Source organism: Astatotilapia calliptera, chromosome 4 (genome assembly GCF_964374335.1).
Source record: "Astatotilapia calliptera chromosome 4, fAstCal68.1, whole genome shotgun sequence".
Classification (NCBI taxonomy): domain Eukaryota; kingdom Metazoa; phylum Chordata; class Actinopteri; order Cichliformes; family Cichlidae; genus Astatotilapia; species Astatotilapia calliptera.
The window spans coordinates 27,437,103-27,456,226 of record NC_137425.1 but is presented as its reverse complement, the minus strand read 5'-3'; the positions used below and the strand labels follow the sequence as shown (position 1 = coordinate 27,456,226).

Below are 19,124 nucleotides of genomic sequence, written 5' to 3'. Positions count from 1 at the left end.
GATAATCCATCCCACCTCACAGGTGTGCCACATCAGGATGCTGATCTGACATAATGAAAACTGCACAAAACTGCACATTCCAGGGTGGCCTTTTGTTGTCAGATCAGCATCCTGATGTGGCACACCTGTGAGGTGGGATGGATTATCTCAATATGGCAGATGTGCCCACTACCACACATTTGGACTGATTTGTGACCACTGTTTGGGAGGGATGGTTATATTGTGTATCTGGAATGAATTTTAGGTCTCTACGTCCATCCCATGGGGAATGGGAGCAAAAACAAAAGTGTTGCGTTTATATTTTTGTTCAGTGTATGTCTCTGCCTTTTGCTTTCTCATAGCTGGGACAGGCCCAAGCTGCCAACTGCCCTAAACTGGACAAGCAAGTAAGAAAATTGATAGATTACATATAAAATACAATATTTCAAAGTCAGCAAAGCACAAACAGAATCAGAAGTTGCTTATTAAATCCAGTAAATGCAGTTTGTGTGTGGAATTTATATTTGAAGTTATTGTAAAATCTTCTGAAAATATATTCAGAAATTAAAATGTTTAATTCAGTGTCAGCTCCCCTCCCTGCTGCCAGTGTGTTATATCATTTACTGTAGGCAAAAAAAACAAAACCATTAGTTTTCTACTTCCTGTCAGTGCTCGAGATTACCAGTGTTGCATTAAAAATGTGCCTGACGTCTTTTAGCAACATATAGATAGATCTAAATGTTTATTGTGTCTTTTTGTCATTGTTACAAAACAATATTAATCTGAGGTGTAGCACAGATTTCAGGGACCCTAATAGAGACTGTCTCTGTGAGCACAGTTTGAAATCTCCCCACACATACTCACCATACGAAGTCTACAATTAGTATCAAGCTTAACAGTGTTATTTTCTTTGTGTATAAAATGAAATTCTTACACAAAGAAAATTTCCCCTGAACAAAGACATTCAGTTGCATCCAGAGAACAAGGCGTCACTAGAAACATGACTTGCAGAAACAGAATAAGCTTTCATGACATTTTGAACTTTTACAGCATTGGATTTTTGAGTCATTACTGGAAGTATCTGCAGTATATAACATGTTTGTTAGCAACTAAAACAATATGGCAGTAAGTACCCTATTAAGTAAGCAAGTGCTGTTTAATTCTAAAAAAATAATTTAACACTGATGTTTTCATTCAGTGCTCATCGGTTGGTTGGTGAGGTCTTGATGCTTGGGGTGGTGGTGTCACTGTTCATGCAGGATTGATCTTCTCTACATTGCATGTAGTGAACAAAACAACGTCTTCTTCTTGTTTTTTAAGATTCTGTAATACATTACAGAATCGGTCTTCCTGCCGATGCAGCTCCAGTTGTGTGAGCTCTCTTTCATTGTTCTCTGTTTAAGGGGATTGAGTATAATCTGCATGCCATATAGACAGGCTTGATGTTATCTGAAAAAACGCACAGCAGACTTGAGGTTCCCTTTTGTGGCTGTGGTGCTGCCAGCTGCCAAGAGGCACCCTTAACGTCTTTCATGAGACCCTCAGCCAGGTGTCAGGCAAAAGCTCCCGCTTTGATTGGCTGACACAGCTTCCAGTTCAGTTTCAGTTCTTCCTTCTGCTCCTCAAGATGCTTTAAGGAGTTGAAGGAATACTTTTGAATTTGCCTCCTTGCACGACAACGTGAACGTGTGCTCCACCGTCTCATTTTCACAGACCTGTGTCTCTTGGAGCCAAGGTTAGGAACAGTTTATCTCGGAGTTTAGAAATTTCCGCCAGGACACAGTGAACAGTTGAAGCTTTTTCTCTCTGGGTTCAGACTCTGACATTCTTGAAGGAGTGAGTCTTCAATTAAAGACAGGCTCAAAGTATTAGTGCCAACAACCTGTAAACTAAAGAAGGAAGACCATTGGAATACCGTTAATTCTAAAAAGATCAACAAGAAAGAAAGTTACAAAAAAATACCAGAACCTAAAAAACAGATCTAACAACATACAATGTGTTTATTACCAGGATCCCACAGAAAAGTCTTTTCTTAGAAGAGTGCTGGCAGATCAACCTCATTAAGGAGAGGCCATGAAGCAGCTCCTCACAGGAAGAAAGAAATGGCAGGAAACATGGTTCTAGTAAAAATGTATCATTTGACTTACTTAATAATACCACAGTAACCTCTTAAATCTCTGTGTTCTCCTCACATCATGTCTGTTATGTGATGGAAAAAACAGGAGATTGAGGGAAACTACAGATAAGAGAGATTCAGGAGAAGGTGCAGACACAAGAGGGAGACAACCCAACCACAGAAATACATTAAAACACATAGAGTATGTGCTCAGAGACACACAATATGTGTGGTACACTTGTACAGGACTCTGTCTACTGTCAGACCAGGGAGAAGAGGAGCAAGGAGACCATGGCTTCAAAAATGAGGAATATGATCTCACCCCAACAGACAAATCCTATTCCTTGTGGATCTGCAAAATATAGAATTTAAATGAGATATTTGAGAAATGTATTTGAGATATTTGTACCCTCATCCCTCCAATAACTAATACAGCTTTGTATAATTTTGCATGAATAAAGTAATAAACATTTACAGTGCACCTGTGTCCAGGGCTGTTCACTCACTGCTGTATACAAATGTGAGCACATTTATGCAACGAGCCTTGTTCACATGTATGTTTTACTATGTGAAAAATACACCAATACACCTGTTATTCATACGAGGATTATTGTATACATTTCTTAATCTAATAAACAAATCAGTAAAAGTGAAAAAAGTAGGGAGCAGCAGACACAGACCACATTCATTCATTTATTAATTCATCTGTTAGTTAAGCATTACTAATCATATGATATTATTTCCTCTTACTGCGCCCAGGGGCATTTGTGCTTTTGCTGCGATGTTTTGATTTGGTTAGCATGTTGGGGCGATGTCCCAGCCATAGACTGCAAATGACAGAAGGATGTAGCCCTTGTAATATCCCCCTTTGGTTTGTGCAGTCCTGTTTTGAAGCTTTAAGTTCAGCATTCTGTTTGCCTCCATGCTGGTTTTCTGAAATGCCACAAGTGGAGTTGATCTGACTGAGAAAACCGCCAGTTGACATGATGGTGACTTTCCACTCATAAGATAAATTGTACTCAGCTTTGAGTGCTCCTAGCTGACATGAGTGGCACCGGGTGTGGTCTTCTGTTGCTGTGGCCCATCTGCTTCATGGTTCAGCATGTTGTTCATTCAAAGATGCTCTTCTGCACATCTTGCTTGTAACGACTGTAATTACTTTCACCCGTCTGGATATTTTCCTCTGACTTTTGGCTTTTTCTCCCAGCGAGCTGCTGCTCGCTGAATGTTTTGTCTTTTTCAGACCATCCTCTATAAACCCCATAGATGGTCATGTGGTCATCTCAGTAGTTTCTGAAATATTCATACCAGCCCATCTGGCACCAACAACTGTGTCACATTCAAATCCACCTAAATCCCCTGTCTTTCCCTTTCTGATCCTCAGTTTGATGCAAAACATCTTGACCATGTCTGCATGCCTAAATGCATTGAGCTGCTGCCTTGTGATTGGCTAATTCGATATTTGCATTAAGAGCAGCTGGTCAGGTGTAAAAAAGTTGCTCCCGGCTGGCCGCTAGCAAGACTGAAGGTTTCACACACTTATGTACTCTCTTTTGTGGTTGCTATTTCCTTTTTGCAGTTCCCCTGTAAATATTGTCTGTTGAGATGTATTTGTATCACTCACTTCCTGTACTTCCTGTACTACAGGATATTTTAGCTTGTAGTTACTTATCTTATTTTCAGGAGAAATGTATCTTCTGCCAAGAAAGTAGTTATTGTGCACTACTGATCCATGGAGCCACACCCAGCCATAACAACATTTTAAAAAAATTCCAGTAATGTGTCCTCGCTCTGGCAGCAGTTCCACTGGTGTAGCTGAACACACAAAACTGTTTCTGAAATAGTTAATACAGCTAAAAGCTGTGACTTCTCTATTGTCCCACTGTGGTGTCAGAGCAAAGGTGAAGCCGAAAACTTGCTTCATCTGGAAGAACCAGATTTAAGGAAAGTAAAAGTAAAAAAGGGGGGTTGGAGATGAAAATTTGGTTAGTTTTTAGGGAGAAACGACGATTGAGAAAAGGGTTGTGGAGACAAGAAGAACCAGAAATTGTTGACAGAAGGTCGGGAGGTTGGGATTATGCATAACGAAAGAAAAAGAAGGCAAATCTGTGCTGGCGAAAGGCCATGTGTGTTTTTGCTAGTAAAAAAAGAGAAAGAAAAAAATGCCAGTTAGCATAACTTACTGACATAGTTTCAGCGAGAGGGTGTGACACAAGCAGAGGATGGGGGTAACTGCTGTTTGTAGCCGCTCATCCAAGGAAGTTAACAAAGGTCTGAAAACAATGCAATTAAATGCAGGGTTAAAGGTGTGCAGGCTCAGTCTGAAGGACTGGGCAGAAAATGTTTAGTACAGGACGCTTGTGCTTAATAAACTACGACACTACGTGGTTTTATGTTATTGTCATAATTTTCCATTTTCCACCATTAGCGTGTGTGTGTGAGAGGTCCTGAAAGATCCTGTTCTTGTGACTCACAAACTGAGATTAATACCAGTTTGTTCCCACAGTGTCGCACACGGTTTCCCCCAGGCTTTAAATGGACACTGTTCATGCTACACATACTCTATATTACATGTCCACCAACAAACTTGATTGTACACTTCCACATGTAGTGACTGTGACGCAGACTGTCTAGTTTTTCGTTTTCAGAATTCCTCTTGTGGATCTTTTAGCTGTGACTACACATGCTGGTGTTCTTTGTGTGTCTCTCTGACTTTTCTTTTTTTTTTTTTTTGTACAGATTTATTAGACAATATAAATGTTAAAATGATGAAAATACTTTTTTTTCCCCATTAGATTTATTGACACCCATTATTACCACTATTATAGAAACATCTGATATTTTGTGTAGCTGAAATTTTAAATTTTGGTTGTCAGATTTACATTTTTATAATGAAAAATTATTTGTGAGGGGGGAATCAACTTTGAGGAAAATATTTTAGAAATAAGCTGAATATTTTAAGAAAAGATAAGGATTGATTTTGATTTTCAGGATTTGACAGCTGGAATTAAATGTGAATCCAACTTTCAGACAGTCACACACATAATTATCCATCCTGTCCTGGCATTAAACCAGTGGTTAGACAGCTGCTCTGAGTTATTTACCTTTTTCATTTGGCAGTAAAATTAACAATATCCTCCTGACAACAGGTGAAAAAAATAATTTTCCCATTGAACTGTTTGATTTCCTGCCTCTTTGGAGGCCACACTAATACATGAGAAATCAATGGGAAGGCCAGGGTGTCCTCTGTTTAGTACATCAGGACTTAGTAGGCTATCTGAAATAGGTCAAAAGACGTTACACTAAAAACACATGTCCATTACAGAGGATATTAATGAATATGCTGGTTCTCCGGAGGATATGACTCTATTCTGTAATAAATAAATAAATAAATTTCTCTCTCACAGAGAGGAGCTTTAAACACTCCCCGCTGCCATCATGATTGCCAAATTTGCCTTCAAGGAAAGAAACCGGTGTGCGTAAACACTGAAAGGGTTAACTCATAGTAGAAACCCATCTGCACGGAGCTCCGCCTCACAATTGTTGAGGTTGTGCGCCTCAGAAATCACACCACTCCAGGCCCCGCCCCCTCCCCACTCCCCCGGATCCCACCCACAGGCTCCTGGACCACATTGAAAGGGGCTCTGATGTTGTCACAAGCTATAGTCTGCGGAGCTCCATCATCAAGAACTTCCAGCAGGAGCATCTCTGTAACAAGCAGACCGCAACTACTGTTCCAAGTGCCCCAGCATTCCCACTATCCCCAGTGTTACTGACAGGCTGGAAACTCATCAGTGTAGGCTTTCAGTGGAGCATCTTCCAGAGCAGCTGCCAAGCATGAGATTGCTGTGTTGCGCCTCCCTGCTGTTTCTCATCAACTTCGTCTTTCAGACAAGTAAGTTCTGAGATTTGCATCCAAACTTTGTGAATTTATGCAGTCCGGACTACTTTTACAGAGTGTGTGCGTGTGCGCTGTGGTGCTCCAGCTTGATGCCGTTCAGTGAAGATATGTGGATCAAATCTTACCGCTTGCGCTTTCTTTAAATGTAAAGACTTGAGGAGGGTGGGGTGATGGTTGAAGGGGCTTCTGTTTTATCACTTAAAAATCAAAATTTTAAATCGTTCATATATCATCATTGTTCATATTTTCCGTCATTAGTGTCTGTGCAGCCTTTAATTTTAAATATAATTGTTCTCCTTGACTTTCCTTGCCGGTGTGTTTTTGAATGAAGCTGCATTTTTGGTGCCTTCATTTACTGGCGCTCAGCGCAGCAGCTTCTGCAGCCAATCAGGTTTGAAGTGTGTGTGTGTGTGTGTGTGTGTGTGTGTGTGTGTGTGTGTGTGTGTGTGTGTGTGTGTGTGTTTAAAAAAAAAGTGTCAGGTGGGGTTTCTGAAGAGCCGGTTTTGAAAGTCGCTGTCATTCATAGTGATTCAGAAGGAGCGCCTTTTGCGCAAAACCCCAAACGTGCAAACACCCCGGGCTGTTCTGATTCAGATTTGGATGAATTACAGGTGCACATAAACTCCCTACAATATCCTCCCTGTTTGCAGGAGGGTGGAATGCCAGATACCGTGAAACTGACTGGATTCTCTCCAGATCATCCCAAACCACAGTCATCTTCAGGCTGAATTTCTCACAGCTTTGAAAGCCACACAGTCACACCTGTTCCCAACATACTAGTTCGAGAAAGTAGTGTGACAGGAACATGTCGGAACTGGTTGTCGCCCTTCCGCATTTCCTCAACAGTCACAAAGAAGCCTTGTGCTTAAAAGTTTCAAATTTCGACAGACGACCTGCATTACCTGCATTTCTGTCTCTGTGATGCAGAGACGTTAGATCTTATTCATTTTTAAAGGTGTGTTAATATAAGTTTAAGTCTGAGCACTAAGGGGCATCTTATTTAACATCAGGGTCAGTGACTGACATACATCGGATGTCAGAGACTGGCAACCTCCCCCCTCCCAAAAAACAAAAAACAGGCATATGGGCACATATTGTTGATTTGCCCTCAATCAATAACCCAGTCATTCAGTCCACTTTGTCTTTCAAGGTCTGAACTTTAAGCCCATTAAGTAAATAACCAGCGGGTCTGACCAACATTTCACTGGATTCAGGGAATGAGAGCTGATGCAGAAATAGCAAAAGTCCACTGAGCAGCCTTAACATTCAGAGAGAAGAACAGTTTTATTACCTGCAAGGAAATCCTCAGAAGCCTGTCAGTATGAAATAAATCATTATCTTTATAGCGATGGCAGTATTGCCATTGCCATAAATATTGTGTCATAAAAATGAATAGCTAATCTCTCCCTGGTGTAGATGTTTGCAAATCTGGAGTCATAAAAATACTACAACAAGAATAAACTCAAGGAAAGCCGTCACCTTATTTGATGACCGCGTAAACACCAGCTGTTTGACCTCTCCGAAGAGTCCATTATGATTTACTATGCATGAGATGTGTATGTAAGCATACATAATTTATGATTAGCTTTCATTGAGCTGCTCTTATGGGGGACACACATATGAAAATATACATTTTGGAATCCGTAGTGAGACGCAGACTGTTGGTTTCTTATATAAATCTGGTTATTTCAAAGTTTCAGAGGCTAGAAGTAGGAAAGGCCTAAACTACCAGCTCTTGTGAATTTCTGTTAACATTCATATGCACTCTGATTGGTTCTTCTAGCTCAGAAGCTTTAGTGCTTCCATTAAAGATGAGGTTTTGGAAGAAGAGTTTGTGCCTTCAGTTCTTTTTCTACCAGGAACCATAAATGCCTGAAGCTTCCAACTGCGATTATGAACTGACTACATCAGCATATCCCTGATAAAGGCACCCTGCCCTACTCACATACATGCTGTAACTAGATTAGCCATTTATCTTTTCTCTAAATAACACTGACGCACTAGTGAGCTGACACCAAATCTCTCGGGATTACCTGATATTTCTACTCCAACAACAGAAATACTTTTAGCCACGCTGTTGATGTGGCTCTGTGTTAGTCTGTCACTGGGTTCGTCCACCTGTATAACCTTCAACTGCTATTGGATTTTCTTTCTATTTATTGTGTTTGAATGATATTACATTTTACACACCTATCCTCAGCATGAGGTCTAGCCTAAACTGTATTTGGTGTTGCTGCTAATTACCTAACATGCTAATTTTGCTAATGGTTGTGTGATGGATCGTGTGGCGTGGAGTGTGGAGTTTAGAGCTCCCAGTAAAAAATGGTGTGTGAGGTGTAGCAGCTTCATAAACAATTGCTAAAACAATTTTTTTGAACTTTTTTTTTTTATGTCCGTCTTTCACAGATGCACTGATAACATGTGGAACCAACCAGTTCCAGTGTGGGAATGGGAGATGTATCACACTGAGGTGGGTGTGCGATGGCTCTGATGACTGCGGAGATGGCACAGATGAACTTCCTGGTACCTGTGGTGAGTACTCCGTGACCTGATCTGTGAATGGACTTTCTTTGGTGCTTCCACAATCCCGCAATCCAAGACCTCAGTTAAGATTTTCTTTGTTGTGCCACTTCCAGCGGTCAAAACATGCAAACCAACAGAGTTCAGCTGTGCAGGGCGTCTTAACCAGTGCATCCCGAGCACGTGGCACTGCGATGGTAAAGCGGACTGTGAGAATGGAGCTGATGAGGTGAATTGTGGTAAGTCCGAGTTCAGAGCCCCATGCATTACCCAGCTTCCTACGTTCGCTAATGTTGCTTCCTTGTTCTGATCGACCTGTCAGCGGCCAAGCAGTGCACGGGGTCCGAGTTCCGCTGCAAGAGCGGCCAGTGCGTGTCGTCCTCCTTTGTGTGTGATGACGACCTGGACTGCGAGGACGGCAGCGACGAGGAATCCTGCCCGCCCGTCACCTGCAGTTCCGCTTCCTTCCAGTGCAACAACACAGTTTGCCTTCCACACCTGTGGGCCTGCGACGGGGACCGCGACTGCACCGACGGCTCGGATGAGTGGCCCGAAACCTGCGGGACAAAGACTCCTGACCTCGTGAGCATTCATCACTGCTCCTCGATGGAGTGGCTTTGTGGCAGTGGAGAGTGCATCCATGTTAGCTGGAAGTGTGATGGACAGGCTGACTGCCTTGATCAATCAGATGAAGCTAACTGCTGTAATTATGAATTTTTTTTTAAAAAACTATCTCTTTGTCCCTTTTTATGAATTCATTAGCGCTGCTATTTCTTACAATCTCTTGTCCTTTTCATCCCCCTAGCTCATGCCACCTGTTCTCCTGACGAGTTTGAATGCAGCGATGGTACTTGCATCCATGGGAGCCTGCAGTGCAACCATCAATATGACTGCAGGGACATGAGCGATGAGATTGGCTGTGTGAATGGTATGAGTCCCACCTTTTGGACAGCCGTGTGAATCTCTAATCTATTTTTGCTGAACTTGTCTTTTATGTCCATACACAGCGACCCACTGTGAGGGCCCAACCCTGTTTAAATGCCGCAGCGGAGAGTGCATTAGTATGGAGAAGGTGTGCGATAGGAAACGTGACTGCAGGGATTGGTCAGATGAACCTCTTAGGGAATGTGGTGAGTACCCCTCATAAATAACTGTCTGATTATTTCTGCTTTTAATAAGATTTACTATACTTTATGAATTCCAATGAAAAAGATCCTTCGTCTTCTTCCTTCAGACTCCAATGAGTGCCTGTACAACAACGGCGGGTGCTCTCATATTTGCAAAGACCTGAAGATCGGTTATGAGTGCTTATGTCCCCCTGGATACAGCCTAGTTGACACAAGGCGCTGTGAAGGTAGGCCACACTATTACAGTAAAAAATGTGAACTTCAACCAGATTAACAAACGGTGCTAATAATCTATTTACTTTTGACCCTTTTACTGGCTGCGCTTTTAGATAAAGAAGGATCTCGTAATTCCATGTGTACACAGTGACTCGACATGCTCGGACTCCTGGTTTATTGAATTTTAAAGACATTTCTCTTTTCATTCGACTCAGATATCGACGAGTGTGCCAACCCAGACACCTGCAGTCAAATCTGCATCAATCAGATGGGCAGCTACAAATGTGAGTGTGAGGAGGGTTACCAAGTTGACCAAGCAACTAAACACTGCAAGGCCATTGGTAAGTATTCGAGCTCTCTGTGTTCTGCCCATGCTGTTCTCTTGTGTTGTTGTGTAATCATTAAATGTTTAAACTTGATGACTAAACCGTTTCGCTGTTACACTTCGGGGGGGTGGGGGTTAAGGATCATTAAAGTCCTTTTTAAGCATAAAATTAGATTTATTTATATAAAGATAATTATGCATTTGGTATTTGTTTTGTTGAATGTCCATAGATATAAATAAGATTGTGTTAGAATAGAAATAAAATTAGATTTTTGGCACTTTTTCTATAAGAAAACAGAGTTTATATTTCACACAGTGTCACAAGTAGAAGGTGCAGACTGTATATAAAAGATGTAAAAAGATACCATGACATCACTAACTGGTCTGTGGATTAGCACGAAGCCTTTAATTTATGCTCATTAGCAGCCTTTTTTTTTTCTTTTTTTGAGCCAGAAGTAATCAAATTCAGTTTATCAGTTAAAGCTAGCAAGCTTATTAGCTCTCTTGCTCTCTTTCGCATGAATGCTGTTTAAGTGGCAAAATTGTATTAATTATATTCCTAGAACGCCACCACTTATCTTCCAAAGCTAGGATACATATTGTATTCGTATTAGTGCTGTCAGCATTAATCTCGTTAAAATGACGTTAACGCTATAACCGCGTTAACGCGGCAGTTCTCTGTTAGCACGGTTAGCTCGTTAGCGCTGTCCAGCCCCACGCACAGGGTGATCCGCGCTAACTCGCTAACAGAGATTTGCCGCGTTAATGTAGTTATGGCGTTAATGTCATTTTAACGAGATTAACGCTGACAGCACTAATTAGTATCATTTAATTTCACTTTTACTTAAATAGGAAACTGCAAAATAAAATATACCTCATTCTGTCCTTGTAGGAACAATAGCCTACCTTTTCTTCACTAACCATCATGAGGTCAGAAAGATGACTCTGGACAAAAGTGAATACACGAGAGTAATCCCTCGCCTAAAGAACGTCGTGGCGCTCGACATGAACATAGCCACCAAAGAGATCTACTGGTCAGACATATCCCAGAAGAAAATCTACAGGTGAGCAGGAATGAAACCGGAGCGAAAATATTCTTTTTGTTCATGATACTCTTATTTGACACTTGTTTTTACTTTCTACCCAGAACTCCAATGAACTCGGCTGAAGACTCCACTCAACACCACATCGTGATCGGTAATGACATCGATGCTCCTGAGGGAATTGCCTTGGACTGGGTCCATGGTAACCTCTATTGGACCGACAGCGTTCGTGGCACGGTCTCAGTTGTAACTGCTGACGGTAGCCGACGTAAAACCCTCTTCCACCAGGACTTATCGAAACCCCGCGCTATTGTGGTAGACCCCCAAAGCAAGTAAGCTAATAGCACTGGTAATAGCAGTGATGCCTATATTGTTTGTTACGCGTACGTAACAGAACTATTTTTTTCACATTCCAGTTTTGTTTACTGGACCGACTGGGGGAATCCAGCTAAGATTGAGAAGGCAGGTCTTAATGGAGGAGACCGCACCGCACTGGTCACTGACAACATCGTGTGGCCTAATGGCATCACACTCGGTAAACTCAAGCACTCATGTCTCTTCAGTTTCAAGTTTTTGATTATTTATTCATGTAAACGTTAACACCAGTGTTCACTCTAGTCTAACTTTCCCCAACCCACTTCCTCCCCAGACTTGCTAAACCAGCGGCTATACTGGGTGGACTCTAAGCTGCACACCCTCTCCAGTATCGATGTTCAGGGCGGTGGTCGACGCACCCTCATCATTGATGAACACAAACTCGCTCACCCACTGGGGCTTGCTGTATTTGAGGTACCAATTTACCAGCTGATAAACCCAGAGACGCATGACCAGTACATCTCATAAACAACTCGCTGCACATGTAAACTGTAGTGTTTATCATATCTCAAATATTCAATCTTAACTGTTTCTGTGTTTGCAGGAAAAAGTGTTCTGGACAGATGTGAGTAACAGTGCCATCCTCAGCGCCAACAGACTGACTGGTGAGGACATTGTGCCGCTGGCGGAGCACCTATCGTCACCAGAAGACATTATTCTGTTCCATAACCTCAAACAACCTGCTGGTAAGAGAGTTACAGTACTAAAAGACTTATTTTTTAAAGATAAGATGAAGTTAAGTCGGGGCTTGCTTTTTCTATATTGATATTAGAAATATTGTCAGCTAAACAGTGAGATTTGCATCTATTAATTGGGTGCTTAGCCCAGCTCATTCACTTTTGTTTAGCATACAGACATGAGAGTGGAAGCTATCATCCAAAGCGTACATTCCAAAGATTCCACTGTTCTTTTTTTTTCCCATTGCAGGAAGAGACTGGTGTCAGGTGTTCAATGGTGGTTGTGAATTCCTGTGCCTGGCAGCTCCTCAAATAGGAAGACATCCCCCCAAATATACCTGTGTCTGTCCAGATAACATGACGCTAGCCAGGGATATGAGGACATGTGTACCAGGTATGCTAGCAATAGTAATACGAATCACGATAAAATAGTTGCTACAATGTTATATGTGCATAATATATAATAATATAAGTACAATATTTAAGTCGATCAAGCAGCCTTTACCTGACTCCCTGCCTCCTGTTTCTTTTTACCAGCTGTGCCAACACCTGAAGCTACTGGGCTGCCTCAAGTTCCAGCCACAAGTCCTCCTTATCTGCTACCAGTATCACCCAGCACCACACCGAGAACAATACTCAGGACTACACCCAGGACCACACCGAGGACCATACTCAGGACTACACCCAGGACCATAGTGAAGCCTAAGTTTCACACAACTACTACAGTGCCGGGCTTAACTCCCAGCACTGTCGCCAGACCAGTGCTACGGCTTACCAGTCCTCCATTCAGGTCCACCACACCACAACAAAGGATGCCTTTACCGCAGCCAGGAAATCCTAAAGTCTCCCAGACCACCACTCAAGCTCCAGTCACCTCTCCAAGTGAGTTGCCAAAGTGCCAAGAGAGTTGTTTTGCAGATTTCAGATAACAGGTTCAGCTCTATGTATCACTAACTTAAAATATTGTGCTTACCTTTGCATTAGATATCCGACCTGAATTTGCTGAAGTGCTAACCGAGACTGTGTCTACCACCCCAATAGCACTTTACGTTATACTACCTCTTGGTAAGCTCTTTAAGCTTTTGCTCATTCACTGAAAACCCAGTACTGACATCATGTGTAACTAGCCTCGGCATCCGTTTCCATCAAATAGCGATCATCGCTCTGGTGGCTGTTGGTGGCGTTCTGCTCTGGAGGAACTACAGGCTGAAGAACACCAACACAATTCACTTTGACAACCCCGTTTATCAAAAAACCACTGAGGAGCAGGTGCACATTTGGAGGAGGCTTGATGGTTACTCATACCCAAAAGTAAGTCTAAAAGGTGGTAATTCTACAATATAAATATTAATATTAATCTAAATGTAAAAAAATGCTGTTAAACCTTGTTTTGTTGCAGTATCCATTTTGCATCTTTATTTCTAACTTTATTTTTTCTTTGCATTCCTCACAGAGACAAGTTGTGAGTTTGCATGAAGAGGCAGACAATCCAGTCTTTGCAGAGAACTGAAAAATGATGAGCAGAGTGGAAGGAGGTGCCTTAATGATAAGCTACCTTCTTCATCGTTTAGCATTGTTACCTCACGCAGCACAAAGATATGGTGATCAAAGCCTGTATGTGACAACCTTAAACCACTATATCCTCAAAGATACATAGACGTTCTACTGTGAAAATACCAGTTAATTTTTTTTTCTTATCAAGGCGTACATTTTTTTCTTCATTACTCACCAAAACATACCCGATCATCAGATTGAGAAGTCCTTGATGTTGATCATTTTTAGTTGTTATTATAACTGCTTTGCTGGCAGTGTAACTGTGTCATCTTTCAAGCCACTTGCCTGCTTTTGATAATATTACATCTTGCACTACTTATCATTTAAAATGGTAAATGGCCTGTATTTATATAGCGCTTTACTAGTCCCTAAGGACCCCAAAGCGCTTTACATATCCAGTCATCCACCCATTCACACACACATTCACACACTGGTGATGGCAAGCTACATTGTAGCCACAGCCACCCTGGGGCGCACTGACAGAGGCGAGGCTGCCGGACACTGGCGCCACCGGGCCCTCTGACCACCACCAGTAGGGAACGGGTGAAGTGTCTTGCCCAAGGACACAACGACCGAGACTATCCAAGCCGGGGCTCGAACCGGCAACCTTCCGATTACAAGGCGAACTCCCAACTCTTGAGCCACGATCGCCCCGATAAACAACAGTTTCAGGAAATAGTCTATTTTCTGTAACCAAATGTTTAGCTTTCGCCTCCTGAGTTGCTAACTTTGTTTACCATAATGATTGGAATCAGGCGAAAGCAGCTAGCCTAGCTTTGTCAAACAGGAAAATCATCTCTAGAGCTTTTTTCTTAAGTTCGTATAAAAACAACACTGAAAAGTGACGTGTCAGCACCTTACAGGTGTTATGTAGTAAAATTAGCAAGGTGATTGCTACTTCTGTGCAAAACCAGGGAATGGTTTGCTATCTTATGCTAAGCTAATCTAAACTGCAGATAGTAACAGATTATAGTTTTTCCTTTAGAGTTGAGTATGCAGCAGGCGAATGTAAATGCTAAACATGCCTCATTCACCCATTCATACGAGCACTGCTTCTATGCAGAAGCGCTATCTAACATTCATACATGCATCAGAGAGCAACTTGGTCTTGCTCAAGGATATTTAGGATGCAGGCGGAGCAGCCAATAATGGAACTACCAACTTTACAATTTCTAGATGACCTGCTCTACCTCTTGACACATGTAATATTATGGGGGCAACACTGGGAGTTACATGCGCCATTGTGACCCTAGAGTGACCTCAATATGTCAGACTGATAAGTCATCATACGTCATACAATCTGCCTTAGTGTTGTGCAGAAATATAGTCCAAAACAACCTAATGGTACCGCTTCCATTTACCTAGAAAAGAATCTCAGGACACTACGAGTTTGTGCCTCAGTGTGCCTTTTCAGCTGTCCAATGTCTGTGCTAGAGAGGCATCTTTAATTTTTTTTTTTGCATGTAGATCCCTCATGGGGTGTAGTACATTCCTGAAAGGCTGAAAAGCATTGATTCAGACACATGTGACCAAAAGCGGAGTGTATAGTGCTCTGTACCAAGTCACATGTGTATTTAAGTGCTCCCTCAGGACCGGCTGCCTTATACCAGCATCGCTGACAAAAGAATGCCACGTGTCCAGACAGATTTCCTTTGTGGTTTATTATCATATATTTGTATTGTTGAGTTTCTTTTTTTTCTACAGATTTTGTTCACATGTTTATGTTGGTGCTACTGAGTGGATTTGTATATATGCATATTTACAGCATGTGAGATGGTGTTAGGCAGTGTTACAGTGCTTAACAACTTTAAAAGAGCACGATTGAATGGAAGGTTTTAATGCTACAGCTGCTCTAAATTATCAGTATTTGTAATTGGAAAAATCCTTTTTGCATATAAAAACATAAATTCAATGTGTTATTTGCCTGATAAATAACAATATTAATGTTTAGATTGACAGATTTCTAAAATATTTGTGGGAGCTGGGTTGTTTTATCACAGGTGATCTAATGTGTTAAGCACTGTACCTGCAAGTGTGGTTATGCTAAAGACTATAATATCGTGTGGGTTAATGTCTGTTATCTGGATTTCAAGCTGAAAAATAGTCATGGGTGGAAATAGAGCCATACACTGAGTGACGGTGCGAACTAAGGCTGTAAATACAATGTTCATAAAAATGTACATATTTGCTCCTAACCCTTGTTGTTAATATTGTTTCATCCTTTAAACATTTACTGTACAGAAATAAATGCTTATATTTATTATGAAATCAGTTATCTCTGTATTAACAAAATTACAGATGTTGTTGAACTGCCGCAGCTGGAATGCTGTGGAGGGATATTAAGAGAGCTGTGTATAAATAAATCCCTGCAAACCTGAATGAACTGAAGCAACGTTGCAAAGAAGCAAATTTCTTCATAACAATGTGAGACACAACAAATGACTACTACAAGTTAATGCTGTTAAAAGTCGATCTAGAAGCTACTGAATCATGGAGTCTACATAACTGTTGACACATTTTGGGTGAATGAAATACTGACACAGTGCAGGACGGCACGCGTTGATATTCACCTGAGGTTGTATTTTCCTAATCTTAAGAAATGGTAGGAGACATTTTTATTTTGCTCCATAGGTAAAATCTGAGAATTAAAAGAGAATGTGTTTTCTTTTTTACCACGACTGTGTGCTTCACATTCTCAGTGTTGTCATCGTGGTCGTATTGTTTTTATAAGCGAATCCGGCTGAAAACATGGGTGTTTTTTTTTTTTTTTGTTTTTTGTTTTTTGTTTTTTTTGCTGTGCTGAGGCTGCTATATAGGTCAGTTGAAAACAAGACCCATTTCGTAGAAAGTCCGCGTCAAAGCCAAAAGCGACACCCCACTATTCTCCGAAATTCTCCAACACGCCCACAAGTAGGAAAAAAACAACTTCACAATCTTTTGTTTATTTGTGTCAAATTAAATCGGTAGATAATAAAACCGGTATAAGAGCTATAAAGTATTTTGTAAGAGAAACTTTATGATGTTAAATGATTAAGAAATACTTAATCTGTGTAACGTTCGCATCGTTAAACTTAGTACTATAGTGAATTGAAGTGATTTAATTAATTAGCGAGCTTATCTGTATTTGTAGAAGAGTGAGCAGATGTAGGGAGGTATGCTTCTAAGTATTCTAAATCAGCTGTGGGACTAAGTCACAACAACAGTGACCGGGTACAGCTCTGTCCACGAGCGGTCAAATCCATCAGCAGACATGTGCAAGGTTCAAGGCTGAGTAGCAGCGAAGTGCAGAGCTGATAACAGGAGCCAGAAGATGCTAAAGACACGTGGGTAAACACAGAGCCACACAGGGATGCGAAAACAAGCAGACTGTCAGATGTTCCTCAGGGGAAGTGCCGTAGTGTGCGTTATTATGAACATATTGCATCATTATTTCATCCAGTGTGGGCCAATTTCCTGAGCTGACATCGGGCACACATCGTCCCAGACTCCGTGCTGTTGGGAAACAATACGGTTTGTTCTGTTTTCTAAATAAAGGTTTTATCTAAATACCTTCTGATCATTAATCATTAATTTAACCACTGTGATTCTTTTAGTTTCTTCCACAGATGAACATGTATAAGTTCAAGCGCCTTTCTGCCGTGTGACTCGTTATGTTTCATGTTTTTTAATATTTAATTTGATATTTAGGCTCTGTGGTTGCATAAACAGGATGGCTACTTTTACATAACTCCATTAATTAGGGTTAAATATTATTCATATGACAAATTTGACCGATGGTTCCTATAAAAACACCGAATGCTTAAGGGATGTTGTCCCTGAGTGGGTTGGGATATGACATTACTGCTCACCTGATACTGAGTAAACAAACTCCGTCAGCTGGGCAGACAGTTCCTGGACCAAACACTGACCTTTGCTCAGATCGTGTTTTTTGGAGACACACAACCCATATTTGAAAGGCACACACTGTTCACCAGACAGCAAATTTATCAGCATTGTTAACAATAATAAGAAGTGCATCGACTTTAAAGTTTTTAAAAAACATTTTGTGTTAGGAGTGCTGTCGATGCCTAAAACTTAAATTTATTTCCTTTTTTTGAATGATTTGTGGGTATTTTATCAGACATGAAAACAGGATCTCTTATAACCGCTGTATACTTTTTAAATAAATTAGAATTACTTCTAAAAAAGCAATGAGGCAAGTTGTATAAAGTACTCAGTGCTCAGGTAGAGTATAAGAACCAGTCCAGTCCATGCATCACTGTATGAGTGCTATTTTAATTGTTGGTTTGGGTGAAGCTCTTTTTCTGAAAATAGCAAAAATATCACATATCCTCAAACAGTATGCAAATAGCTGAAAGTCTATTTAGTCAGTCTTTTTCCTGATTTGTTTATTTACTATTTGTTTGAGCTATACTTATAACAAAATTTGTTATAACAAAACCTCATTTATTCTTTCATAATGTTTTGTGTTCAAATTCCTTCATTTGTAAAAGTAACTGATAGCTAAAGCTTTCAGATGAGTGTAATGAAGTACAATATTTGCCTCTAAAACATTGTGGAATAGGAATAGAAACAAGCAAGAAACAGAAAAGAGTCATAAAACACAGCTAGCTCAAATGTGTATTTGAAGTAAATCATACAAGATAATGTCTGCACTTTACAACCAATCATTTGTCTAAGCTTTAGTTATAATGACTATTTTCTGTTAGTATTTGTATACTAAGAATTGGGGAGATATAAAACTTCATTAACTATATAAATTACCCTTTTTTGTCTAGCTAAAATATTTAATGTAAGATATTGCTGTTAGCTTCATATTTAGAAGCTTTACCTGTCAGTTCAGCCTCTTATGAGTGTATATGTACGTTACAATGACATTGGGTAAGATTTGCAACTCTATCCTATGAGTCACCTGTGAGAAATCATTAATATAGTAAATGTTAGTGGACTTAATATCTAACCGTGTCGTAGGGCCATTGTAAACCTGAGGTTAAACATTAGGTTTAATGAATTACACTGACTGCTTTGTAGAAAGATAAACAGAAAGCAACAAACACTCTACTTTTTTTTTTTTTTTATCTTTAGGCTTCATCAAAAGGTTTTCTCTTATTCAGTAACTTAATTATTTTGGAAAGGAAAATATCAAATCCAAAAGAAGAAACAACAACATATCAGAACAGCCTCATATTTCACACAGTCTTGCCCTCCTCCATCCTGTTCAGTAACTTCTCTCACCGTTTTTTGTTTAAACTAACTTTGCTCCACAGAAGTATTATTTATGTTTTGATGGT

At 40.6% G+C, this 19,124-nt stretch overlaps 1 protein-coding gene across 1 annotated transcript; it reads left to right on the top strand.

Annotated features, from left to right (window-relative positions):
• The first annotated feature begins 5,729 nt into the window (after nucleotides 1–5,729).
• On the top strand, nucleotides 5,730–14,466 carry ldlra (low density lipoprotein receptor a). Its single transcript, XM_026165781.2, has 18 exons — nucleotides 5,730–5,990; nucleotides 8,403–8,528; nucleotides 8,633–8,755; nucleotides 8,839–9,219; nucleotides 9,322–9,444; nucleotides 9,524–9,646; nucleotides 9,751–9,870; nucleotides 10,075–10,200; nucleotides 11,077–11,248; nucleotides 11,332–11,559; nucleotides 11,644–11,762; nucleotides 11,877–12,016; nucleotides 12,147–12,288; nucleotides 12,530–12,673; nucleotides 12,817–13,161; nucleotides 13,264–13,344; nucleotides 13,433–13,590; nucleotides 13,733–14,466. The coding sequence occupies exons 1-18, from the start codon at nucleotides 5,933–5,935 to the stop codon at nucleotides 13,787–13,789; spliced, it is 2,766 nt and encodes a 921-aa protein (XP_026021566.2). The 5' UTR covers nucleotides 5,730–5,932; the 3' UTR covers nucleotides 13,790–14,466.
• The last annotated feature ends 4,658 nt before the right edge of the window (nucleotides 14,467–19,124 follow it).